Source organism: Mus caroli, chromosome 2, assembly GCF_900094665.2.
Source record: "Mus caroli chromosome 2, CAROLI_EIJ_v1.1, whole genome shotgun sequence".
Taxonomy (NCBI): Eukaryota; Metazoa; Chordata; class Mammalia; order Rodentia; family Muridae; genus Mus; species Mus caroli.
Window position 1 is genome coordinate 21,623,636 of NC_034571.1, and position 12,789 is coordinate 21,636,424.

General features: G+C 46.0%; 1 protein-coding gene across 1 annotated transcript; it reads left to right on the forward strand.

Moving 5' to 3' along the window:
* The first annotated feature begins 9,628 nt into the window (after positions 1-9,628).
* On the forward strand, positions 9,629-12,256 carry LOC110306041 (odorant-binding protein 2a-like). Its single transcript, XM_021178237.2, has 6 exons — positions 9,629-9,781; positions 10,296-10,429; positions 10,634-10,704; positions 11,170-11,280; positions 11,870-11,971; positions 12,231-12,256. The coding sequence occupies exons 1-6, from the start codon at positions 9,695-9,697 to the stop codon at positions 12,254-12,256; spliced, it is 531 nt and encodes a 176-aa protein (XP_021033896.1). The 5' UTR covers positions 9,629-9,694.
* The last annotated feature ends 533 nt before the right edge of the window (positions 12,257-12,789 follow it).

Below are 12,789 nucleotides of genomic sequence, written 5' to 3' on the forward strand. Positions count from 1 at the left end.
TGGGTAGGGAAGTGGGGGGCACTAGGGGGGACTTTTGGGATAGCATTGGAAATGTAACTGAGGAAAATATGTAATAAAAATATTAAAAATTAAAAAAAAGAAAGTTCTCTGTTTAGATCTATGCCCTACTTTAAAATTTTTTCAGGTGTCCTCTTTCTTAGATTAATTATTTTACATCCCAACCACAGTTCCCCTTCTCGCACTCTCCTCCCCCACCTTTCCTTCTCTTCATCCACTTCTCCTCCCTTTCTCTTCAGAAAAGGGGAGCTCCCACCTTTCTTGTAGTTCTTTGTATATTTTGGATATTAACTGTCTATTGGGTGTAGAGATGGTGGAAATCTTTTCCCATTATATAAGTTGCTTCTTTGTCAGATTGACAGCGTCCTTTGCCTTCAGAAGCAAAGTTTCATAGATCCCAGATATGGATTATTAACCTTAGTGTATGAGCTAGGATGCTCTGTTCAGGAAGTTGTCTCCCAGGCTATTCCCAGCTTTCTCTTCTTTCAGGTTCAGTGTATCTGGTTTTATGTTGAGGTCTTTATTGATCCACTTGGACTTGAGTTTTGTGCAGGATGATAGATATGGATCCGTTAGGATTCTTGTACATGCAGGCATCCCGTTAGATCAGCACCATTTGTTGAAGACGTTTCCCCACCTCTCCAGTTTGTATTTCTAGTCTCATCAAAAATTAGGTATTCATAGTTATATGGATTTAAATATGGGATTTTCTATTTGATTCCATTGATAAATATGTGCCAATACCACACTGTTTTTATTACTATTTCACTGTGGTACAACTGGAAATCAGAGATGGTGAATCCTCCATAAATCTTTTATTATTCAGGATTATCTTAGCCATCCTGAGATTTTTGTGTTTCTATATGAAGCGGAAAATTGACCTTTCAAGTTCTGGGAAGAATTGTATTGAAATTTTGATGGGGACCGTGCTGAATCTGTAGATTGCTTTGGAGAGGATAGTCATTTTTAGTATGTTAATCCCACCAATCCACGAGCATTGGAGGTCTTTCTCTTCTGGTATCTTCAATTTCTTTCTTTGAAGAATTAAAGATTTTGTTGTACAGATCTTTCAGTTGCTTGGTTAGAGTTAACCAAGATACTTTGTATTATTCGAGGCTATTGTCAAAAGTTGTTCCCCTGATTTCTTTCTTGTTATATTTGTCATTTGTACAGAGCAGGGCTATTGATTTTTATGAGTTAATTTTGTATCCAATTATGTTGCTGAAAGTGTTTATCAGCTGTAGCAGTTTCCTGGTGGAATTTTTGGGGTCATTTCTGCATACTATTTGCATATAATCTGCAAATAAAGATACTTAGACTTTTTTTCTTTCCAATTTGTATCCATTTGATCTCCTTCAATTGTCTAGTGCTCTAGCTAAGGCTTCAAGATTTCAACAGATATGGAGAGATTGGACAACTTTGTCTTGTTCCTAATTTTAGTAGAATTGCTTTGTGTTTCTCTCCATTTAAGTTCATTTTGGTTATGGGCTTGCTGTAAATTGCCTTTATTATGTTGAGATATGTCCCTTATATTCCTACTCATTCCAAGTCTTTTATCATGAAGGGATGTTGGATGCTGTCAAAGGCCATCTTATTGCATCTAATGAGATGATCATGTGGGTTTTGTCTTTCAGTTTATTTATATGGTGGATTACATTTATTGATTTTCATATATTGAAACATCATCCCTGCATCTCTGGGATGAAGTCTACTTGATCATGATGGATGATCTTTTTGATGTGTGCTTGGATTTGGTTTGCATGCATTTTATTGAATATTTTTGTATGTATATTCATAAGGGAGATCAGTCTGTAATTCTCTTTCTTATTGGGTCTTTATGTGGTTTGGGTATCAGTGTAAGATGAAATGGTCAATGTCCCTTCTACTTGTATTTTGTGGGCTAATTTGAGGAGTATTGGCATTAACTCTTCTTTGAAGGTCTAGACAAGTAGAATTCTGCACTAATGCCCTGAGATTTTAAATTTTATTTATTTTTTTTTTGGAGACCTATTTTCAAGACAGAATTTCTTTCTCTATGCAGCTCTGGCTGTCCTAGAAGTTGCTCTGTAGACCAGGCTGGCCTCAGTCTCACAGAGATCAGTCTGCCTCTGCCTCCTATAGGCACCGTCACCTCCTGCTGGCATGATTGGGAGACTTTTAATGACTGCTTCTCTATCATTAGGGGTTATAGGTCTGTTTAAATTGATTATCTGATATTGATTGAACTTTGGAAAGTGGTCTGTATCTAGAAAATTATCAATTTATTTTACATTTTCCAATTGAATGGAGCACAGGTTTTAAAGTATATCCTGATGATCCTCTGGATTCCTCCAATGTCTGATGTTATGTTCTACTTTTTATTTCCAATTGGGTTAATTTGGATATTCTTTTCTCTGCCTTTTAGTTGATTTGGATAAGATTTGTCAATGCTATTTATTTCTCAACACACCAACTCTTAGTTTCATTTATTCTTTTGTGTTTTGTTTGTTTCTATTTTATTGATTTCAGTTCTAAGTTTGATTATATTCCACCATCTATTCTTTTTGAGTGTGATTTTTTTTCTTTTTGATCTAGAGCAGTGTGTCTGTCTGGGTATATGCACATGAATGTGGGTGCCTTTGAAGTCCAGAAAAATTGTGTTGGATTCCCTGAAGTTGCAGTTAAAAGCAGTTGTAAGTCACAAGACCAGTACAGGCCCTTAACTACCTAGTCACTTCTCCAGTCCCCTGCATGGTCTTCTGCACTCCACATATGGTGGCCCTGGTTCGTGCACTCGCAATAGGAATGATCCTGCAGCACTTTAATACCACTGATGTCCTTTTCAGACTTTGTATAAAGGTTGTTTTAGCTCCAACAAGTCCTTGCAATTTATAAACTTACATTTGAAATATGCAAAGATTATTGAAATTACTTCCTTAATTGAATTTACTAGTGAAGTAGTTACCTATCAGGTCAGAATATTAATACGAAGATTGTCAATAGTTAGTGTTTTATTGTGTAGAGACATGGCCTTGCCATGTAGCTCAGACTGGCCTTGAACTCATGGGGATGGTCCTACCTCAGCCTCCCAGATGCCAACATTACAGGCAGGAGCCCTGGTGCCTTGCTATACTCTAGGGGCACAATGACATTGCCCTGTGTCAACACTGGTTCTTCTAAAGAATCAGTGGCTATTATATAGGTTGTCAAATTAGTTTTATACTTCATCCTCTCTTATTCTGTTAACATGTAATACCATGCTAAAACCAGAATGATCCCTTCATTTTCCATTACTGATGTCCCTATTTGTTACTTACTTATCCTTGAATAGAGCCTGGAGATGAAGGCTCTGCCCTTCACCATCAGCCTCTGCCTTGTGGCTTCATTTCCCAAGATTCCTTAGCCCCTGCCTGGAAGGAGCAGGACGTGAGTCTAGAATTTGAGCTTTCACTAGTGCAGGGGGACCAAGGTTCTGGTTTCAGGGGACATCTCAGTCTGACCCTTAACTCTCTCTCTGCTAAAAAGAGCAGAAGGATTTGGAATCAAAGGACACCTTCACATGTTCTCACCCCTCCTTTGGCACAGGGATAGAGGCTGAGAGAATGAACTAGGAAAAGGTTCCGGTGCCCTGGGAGTGAGGCTCCTTCACAGTGGTAGTGGGGTGGTCAGGATCTATGACAGTTGGTGGGCCATATATGCCACAGGGAGGGCAGACAGGCATCAGAAAGGGAGGAACACACCTTAAGCCATTCATGAAGGTCACTGTAGGAAATGATGAGTCCCCCATAGAAAATATCTCCCCTGTAACTGTCTTGGTGCTGGGCTGTGATGACAATCAGGCTCAGGGGTCAAAGTCAACGGTAATGTGTAAAATATCAGACTTACAATGAATGCCATTAGGAAAAATGGAGGTATGGACACATAGTCACGATAATATTTATCAGTGTTGATCAATAATGGATGGATGCATAGGTGAATTTGTAGGTACAGGTGGATAGGATTGCTGAATGAATGAGAGTGATCTGGGGATGGGTGGTATGTAGTGAATGAGTTATCAATGAATGAATGGATGAGAAGAACAGTGGAGGGAAGAAAAGGTGAGTGGATGGAGAGCAGAGCGTAAGGAGGGGTGACAGTCACCCCTCCTGCAACTCTTAGGTGCTTCCCTTCTCTTGCCTTGTCACCCAGAATCCCACCACTCACAGTTTCACAGAGACAGCTTTGGATCTCTCATTTTGCATCCTGGGTAATTCTTTAATAAGTAGGATTGTAGCAAGGCTGAGACACATAACACAGACAGAGATAGAATACACGCGGGTTGCTTCAGAATGACAATCACTAAGGAGTGAGGATGGGATCGCAGAAATAGACGATTGCAGCTTGGCAGTCTCCCAAACCTAACTGATCCGCCGAAGGATGAAAGGGGCTGAAGTGCCTTAACTTATGGGTGACTAAGGAGCTGTCAAAATTCCTGTCACTTAAGTAACTGGCCAGCGTTTGGCCATGACTCAATGGTAAGGCCAGGTTCAAAGTTAACAACCCGTGTCTGCAGTGATTTTGGATAAGGTAGTTGGCTCATACCAAGAAATCTCAGGGGTTGGAGTGTCTGAAGATGGGCTGCCCCTCTCCACAGGGCTCAGGCATCCTCTGTCTGTGAAATGTATCAGGAACATGGAGGGCAGCTTCGTTTTTTCTGGAGCCCACAAACAGAAGACCACACACTTATCATCACAGGAGCTCCTGCACCATCAGCATCAACCACATCCACGTCAAAACGGACACACTTCAGGAAGCTGCCTGAACAGTTCCCTACTGCAGAGAGAGGAGGAGCAGGGGGGAGAGCATGCAGGGGACAGGGAGAGTGGAGGACACCAAGAAGTTTGAAGTTCAGTGACACAGCTCTGACCAGGGATGGTGACCTGGAAAGTGTTCTGAGCAAGATGCCCCCACCCTGAGAGGCTCTGCATTCCAGACCTGCCTGGCTTTGCTTCCACTCCCTGAACTCTGGGTCCATCCATTGGAGAAGTCTGACCTTTCTGATAGCAAGAGAGACCTAGTCCCACTTCACTGAGCTGCTGAGATTTCCCTGAGGCTTCATGGCTGTTCTGTATGTCAGGTAGAGTGAGGCCACTCCATGCTACTCTGCTGGAGCTTGCTCTATCATCCTGCATCCTGGGATCTCTGTGCAGGGGAATATGGTGTGAGGATGATCAAAGCTCTCCAAAGCCCTCTAGTTACAGTGAGGGTGTGGCCAGCACACCCTGAATGGAATCTCAGCTCTTCCACCCACAACTGCTCAGGTGACTTTGAGCTCCAGGGGCTTGTGTGCTCTGTTCATTCTGTCTAATTAGTGGGAAGAGTTTTAATATAAGTGTTTTGTTTTCTTGAGACAAGGCCTTACCGTGCAGCTCAGGCTGGCCTTGAACTCATGGGGATGGTCCTGCCTTAGCTTCCCAGGTGCTGGTAGTAGTATAATCCTATGCTTGCACTTTGGAATGTATACCTGAAAGAAAATGCTAGACCATATATTTAGTATGTATAGCAACAGAAAAAAAAATCACAAATGGTTTTCCAAAATATATTTATACACATTGTCTTCCTGCAGCTGTGCACCTGAGTTGCTATTATCTAAATATGCCTGGTTGTTGTCTTGGGTGTGTGGTGTCTGCTTTGCTGGTGGCTGAAATGTTCCCATGTGCCTGTGAGCTTCCTGCCAGACACATGGCATCTTTGGTCATCTCTGTTCAAGTACATTGCTCGTGTCCACCGTTGGTTTGTGTACCTGATGTTAAGGGTTGAGTTTTCCTCGCCGACACAAGTGTTGTTCATGTAACTTGAAATGCTTCTCAATGCATCACTTGTTTTTCTGTCCAGTCAGCCGCGTCCTACCTACCTACAAAGCTGTTCTAAGTGTGAGAAGTCAGCCCACTAATTTCCTTTTACAGGGTTGTCCCTTGCTGACAGATCTCAGAACTGCCTTGCCACCCAGATCATGACAATCCTTTCTTTGTTTTCCTCTCATTGCTTCAAGACCAACAGGAAATTGAGGCCTGTAATCCTGTCAGAGCTGACTTGGAAGGGAACACTCAGGCTCTAGTCAAGGTCTGCTGGCTGACCTGCCTGTGGCTGGCAACTGATGCAGTGCCAAGGGATGGATGGTGAATTGCTTTTGTACTTTTGTCAGAAACTAAATTGCATTTGATAAATGTATTTTAATGAAGCAGATAGCATTGTGAGCAACTTGGATTTGGCCCTTCCTGAGTGCCAGGCTGGAATATTCCATGTTATCTCAAGGGGGGAGGAAAAGCCCAGACCCATTATCCTATCAGTTTCCATTCCTGCAGACTGAGGGTGTGTTAGCCAGGTTTCCATCACTGGGTTAAACACACCAGAGAACAACGAGAAGGGAGGAAGCATTGATTGTGGCTCCCACTTTCAGAAGTTCTGCCTATGATTGATTGGTCTCATGGCTGTGGGCCTATGGTGACTCAGAGCATCATGGCAGAGAAGGTTCAGGGGAGGAGCTGGCCATCTCATGGTATCAAGGTAGCAGAGAGAAGGGACAAAGGGTTAGAATGAGATGCAGTTGAAGGAGACCCTCTCAGTGACTAATTGCTACCAGCCATGGCTTCGTTCTGCAGAGCCTCTGAAAATAGGGCTTCAGATCCACACGTGACAGTGTGTTCATAACTTCATACCTGCTCTTCAAGACTGTGTGCCAGAGAAACAGAAAGTGGAGACAGAGGCACTTAACTGGGTGTCAGTGTGTCAGGAAGTATCTAGCACAGCTTGGGGAAATCAGAGCTTTGTCCATCAGTACCTTGAGTCAGGGTCTACCTTGACACAGACTCTTTAGGGTTTGCGTCTATATTCCACAACTGGGCTTCAAGCTGTAGGAGACTCAGTCTTGGCCTGACAGCCATGGAGCAAGTTGTAACCCACTTTTCAGGTGGTTTGTGGTCTTCATAGACACTCATTTGTCTCATGCTTTCTAGATGTGTCTCAGCTCAGGCCAGCTCGGGGCTGCAGCAGCAACCATCAAGGTTTCATTTCATGTAAATACTATGCAAAGCTCAGACACTGGCTCTCCAGTGAGCACCTACAAGTGAGCAGCACCAAGCAACTGGGACCTCACTGAGAATCAGAGACAAGGGAGAAGAGGAAGATGACTAGCAGAAGGCAGCACCTGCTACCACAGTGTAATGGAATACCCCAGGGAAATAATTCAGGCCATGAAGCACTGGGGACAGAAAGCTTTATTGTCGTAACTTACCATCTCTCAAGGGTGGCCCTGGTATCTGTACTTCTGTTTGCAGAGAGCACCTCTCCTCAGTAGAATATAACTTCAAGTTCCAGATCCTGTCCACCATCGGTGGCACCACCCCTATTTAGAGTTGGGCACTGTCCTCCATGCACACAGCTATTCTCTTATCTTAGTGACTATTATCTTCATCAGGGCAACTGTAACTACTTACAAGGGACTGTCCAGATCTACCGGTGGACTGTTAATACTCAGCCTTAGAAGGAGGTGTTGGGAGAATCTCAGAGTTCCACCTCTGAGATTCTAGTCATTTTCTCCTGTACCTTCCACCCCCATAAGGAATTCTGACCTAATTCCATGTGACCTCCTGGCCTCAGACCATGTTAGAGAACATGAACTGTGAAAGGTTTCATTGGAGAAAGGATAAAGAAGTCATCATCCATGCTGGGTGAGACTTTATTGTAGTAAGTCTGCTTTGGAGTCATCCAGGCTCTGGAAATGAACTCAAAAAACTCTCAGGTATTCTAAGATGGAAATTGGTGGAGTCATAGGTTGGTTTTTGCTTGGTGCCCATCTGAGCGGGGGAGATATTTGCTCATGTATTTGCAGGAAAAAAATTCCTGCAATTTACCTGTTCCAATTAATGTCTGTTGTCACTTTAACTTCACTGCTGCCTGCTAACAGTGGGGGAGCTGGGAACATTCAGAGGCTGACCACAGCCAGGAGAGGTGGGCAATGGCAGGCACCCAGAGGACTTCACTGACACTCAGAGCACTGCCAGAGTCCAGGCTTTCCCAAGCATGGGTGTGTTGTTCCCCTCCTGTCTCAAGGATTGAAGCATGTGTACCTACATGCTAAGTGGCTTAGATAAGTGGTTCATGCATGCAAGAGGAGGAAAACATGTCAGGAGCACTGAGGGTGCTCCACAGACATGGAAATGCTAGCCCTGGTCCTAAAAGCAGTAGCCCTCCTCTCCCACCAGGTGGTTGATGCTTCCTGATCAGCAGCGCCTTCCACGGTGCAGGGTTTCTGGGGAAAGGACTGGTGTATGGTAGGACCTTAGGAGGCACAATCCAGAACCTGTCATAGAGAGTTCATTAATACTGTTTATAGATTCTAGAAGCTTCTTTATCTTGGTCCAGAGAGGCGCAAAAGCTATTGTGGGACCAAACTTGTTTCCAGGGTCTAGGTCAGTTGGGTTTCAGGAAAGGTGGCTGGGCCCAGGAATTGCATGTTCAGGAGTGAAAAACAAATTCCTGCTGATTACCTAGCTGGGTTGAGGTCCATAGAGAAATAATACAGTCATAATAAACTCTGGACACATTTGTTGCATTGTCCATGTTTAAACCAAAGGGGTGTTCAAGGCTAATGAGGAAAAGAACCTGCTGGGAGGCTGTGAACCCAGGAGAGATAAAGTTCAATAGGAGCTCAGGTGTGATGGAGCCTGGCTCTCCATACATCATATAGCACAAGATGGCAAGAAATGAACACATATGGACCTCAGTTGTATCAGGGCAGTCCCGGCTCTGCAAACATCCTGTCAGTGGGCCCTCAGAGAAGGGAGCAACAAAAGATCAAGTCCCCTTGTTGGGCATGAACCCCCTGAAGTCACAGACATGAACCCTTTCACTGATTCATTTAGGGGACACATACTCATGACCCTAATGCTTGGCTGGAATTCTTCATGCAGCCAACTTATAAGTGAGATGTAGGAAAAGTGAACTCTACTTGGTGGTTCAGTAGATGGGCCTTGGCCGGTTTGTGAAAAAGGACCAAGGCATCTGAGAGTAAGAAGTGCTCTGTAGAGAGCACGACTGGCCTCATTGCAGGATGAAGTGGGTCAGGGGTCATGGTATTCCCTAGTGGCAGGGGGTCTACCTTGATGATGTTTTGTGACCCCACTTACAGGGAAGTCCTGGTGGGGCATCCATGCAGGGAAGGGACAATGAGGTGAGTCCCCAGGCAGGGGCCAAGCCATCTGGGACCCAGAAGATGGTCTCTGGTTGTGAAACTCAGCCTAGTTCTCAGCAGCAGGAGATCAGAGGCCAGATCTCAGGGAGCATAGCTCAGGGCAGCCATGGGCAGATGCAGGGCAGGTGTGTGAAGNGAAGCCTGNCCCTCCCCCTCCANCNNAGTTGCTCATTCCCCAGGGTCCTTTGTGAGCACAGCACTTGGGTGGCGCAGACCTTCCAGAGCATTGTGTGTCTTTCTTTATCTGCAGGTGACACTGAGTTGATATTCATCAGATCCCAACAACAACAACCTTCAGCTCCATGATGGATGTGTGTTTGGCCATGAGAGATGGACAGGAGGGACATGGCTAGTGCCAAGTGGGCACACATCCCTGTCCATGGGGGATATAAAGGGCACCTTGTGAGGAGCCAGAGCACACTCTACCCAGGTGACCTGCCTTGTGTGAGAGCCCAGTGCCTGGAGATGAAGAGCCTGCTTCTCACCATCCTGCTGCTGGGGCTGGTGGCTATCCTGAAGGCTCAGGAAGCCCCACCAGATGACCAGGAGGATGTGAGGATGGGAGGGACAATGGGTGGTGGTAGGAGATGGCCTGACCCTGGTTGGTGGTGGTCCACCGGTTCAAGTGGGGTTCTTAAAGACTAGAGTTTAACCCTGCACCCCCGCATGGAATGGTCAGATCAGGTACACTACTGCATTATTAGCAGAGCCTCTCCAAGAGCACTGACCTGGAGTAGGAGAATGAGTGGGTCATGTCACGGGTCTTTGCTTGAGTGACATGCCATACCAGAAATTTTCATAGCTTGTGATTTTTAGGACAGCGGACTTCTTCAGGGCTGACTTCCCGACTTCTAAGACCATACACAGAACCTGTGTTCTCACTAGTCCAGATCGCCCAAGATTGGGTTCAATCTACAGTGGTCATATGTGGTGATGTGTGATGTCAGCCCTCTTCAGAGCTGCACCGTAGGCTCTGGAGTATCTGTTCAGGCTACAGGCTCAGGCACTAGAGCCTGGGAACAATAGGAAACAGACTGAGGTGTAATCTGGGCTCTGTCTCCTGCAGTTCTCTGGGATCTGGTACACACAGGCCATGGTATGTGACAGGAATCACACAGATGGGAAGAGACCTATGAAAGTGTTCCCTATGACCATAGTAGCCCTGGAAGGAGGGAACTTAGAGGCCCAGCTAACATTCTGGTGAGTGTCCCCACCAAGCTTCTGCAGTTGTCTTTCTTGCCGTTCCCATTCTTATCTTGGTATAGGTTACTGAATGCCCTGCTTATGAGGGGGGCTTGCTGCCATGCCATCCTCTTAATTTCAGGCATGGTCTTGATATAAATCTTCGGAGTTGCCTGGTCAGGCGATATGCCCAGTGACCTGAGCATGACTTCTGTTTTACAGGGACAATGGTCATTGTCACATGAAAAAATTTTTGATGCATAAAACTGATGAGCCTCGCAAGTACACTGCCTGTGAGTACCATGTAGCCCACGTTTTCCTGCAGGGGCAAGTTCCTGCAAACAGGCTGCCTGCCTTTTTTTTTTTTTTAGCTCCCAGTACAACCACCACATCATAGTCCATGTACCGCATATTAGAGGTCATGGGTTATTCAGCACCAGGTACTAACTGTTCTCCCATGCCCACCCCCAGGCACTCCAGTATAGCTCTTGACTCTTATGTAAGCATTGCTAAGAACAGAAAAGCAAGGATGGGAGGGTCAGGCCTGGCGGCCTTCTCAACCCTTCCCTTGTTTGGAATCCTCAGCAGGACCTGGCCATGTCCTGGAAGATAGCTTCTGTCTAGTTTTGGAGATCACTGGGCTGGACAGCCTGGCTCTCCTGTGTGACTAACCACAGGTGTTCCTGATGATTTCTTGGAAAAACCTCCAAAGGTGTCAAGAAATGAAATGCTAAGAACTATTTCTCTGTTCATCTTAGTCAAGGGCAAGAAGACCATCTATATTCAGGAGACTTCTGTAAAGGGCTACTACATCTTGTATTGTGAAGGCCAGCGCCATGGGAAGTCACACCGGAAGGGGAAACTCATAGGTGAGGAAACAGAGGCCCCGTGTCTTGTCCACGGTCTGTGCTTCTAGTAGCCATCAAAATAGCAACAGCCATGATGGGCACTGGGGACTGGGGAGACTCAACGTGTTGCCCAGACAGTGTGTAAGATCTAAATTGAAAGTGTGTCAGCTGGGAGGGGACCTAGCTTATGTGACCTTTGGGTGCCTGAGCATTCAGCAGGGGTGTCCACTTCTGGTGCTGGAAAATGACATATCTAGAGATCTCACCCATGTGCCAGTCAATATGAAGCTAAATAACCTGACAGAGGCCTTAGTGTGCAGGTAGGATCCCCCTAGGGTCAGGGGACAGCCCCTTGCTTCTGAGATCCCGAGTTTTTAAAGATCTGGGAGAGATGGTGAAGGCCTTTTAAGGTTCACAGAGGGCTTTGGGGGTACTCAGTGTTTGGGAGTCCTCATCCTAGAGCAGTATGTTCCCTGCCAGGGTCCTCCTCCTTGTCCTCACTGCTCCAGGTTAGCAGCCCCAGTGCTGGTCAGTGCTCTTGACTCTGTCACTGGCTCCCTGCAGAGCTCTGCATTACTGCTGCCCTGCTCACCTGGCCCTTTCCCCATAGGGACAAACTCTGAGAAAAACCAAGAGGCCCTGGAAGAATTCAAGAAATTTGCAATGAGCAAGGGATTCAGAGAAGAAAACATCATCGTACCTGAGCAGCTGGGTGAGAGAAGGCTCTGACCATGAGCTTCCCAAACCCAGCTTGTTTCTCTGCTCTGCTTGTTCCTGTGTGCCTCTGGGTACCTTGTGTGTCTGTGTCACTCTGTGTTACATGTGTCTTTTTGCCTCCCCTCAAACACCATTGCCCCCTCAGAAGGGCACCAGAGCCCAGCTTCAAGTCTTGGCTTTGGGAGGGTCTGAGCTGCAGATGTGATGGCTCATTATGCAAAAGCTCACGCATGCCCTGTCCTTGCTTTCTACAGATCAGTGTGTGTCTGCGAGTAACTAAGTAACTAAGGTAAGTGGCCCTCTGGAATTACCATGGAAACCCTACGTTCCTGGGTTCTGGCGTTGGAGGGTCCATGTGCTTTGATTCTTCTCATCCACTTGTGCAAAAGTGGTCTACTCAAGTAGTGATCCCCCATTAACCCTTGGAGTCTGCTCTCCACATGGCCACCTCTCCCACACAGGAACATGCAGACACTTGCCAGGTCACAGGTGTAAGAAACAGTCACTCTCCTGCCTGTGGCTGTCCAGCAATACCTGCACAAATGCTTCAGGATAGAAGACCACTGGCCAGCGTCTCCCATTCCGCTGTATTCTCATTGGTACAGCAGCCAGCCCATCATGGGTGCACTTGCTGATCCTGCCCTAAAGCCAACTCAGTCCTTGGCGCTCCCTAACCCTGGACCGTTTTCCTCACCTTCACTGACGGACTTCCCTTTGACCTTGGCTTCACCCGCCCCCAGCCCCAGCTACTCCTAATAAAGCATTTCAGCATCACCCTGGCTCAGTCGCGTCTGCAGAGGGCCTTGCATTGGC

Coding starts and splice junctions, on each gene's coding strand:
- LOC110306041 (XM_021178237.2), top strand. CDS start 9,695: ATGAAGAGCCTGCTTCTCACCATCCTGCTGCTGGGGCTGGTGGCTATC. Junction 10,430..10,633: donor GAGGCCCAGCTAACATTCTG/GTGAGTGTCCCC, acceptor TCTGTTTTACAG/GGACAATGGTCATTGTCACA. Junction 11,281..11,869: donor CCGGAAGGGGAAACTCATAG/GTGAGGAAACAG, acceptor CTTTCCCCATAG/GGACAAACTCTGAGAAAAAC.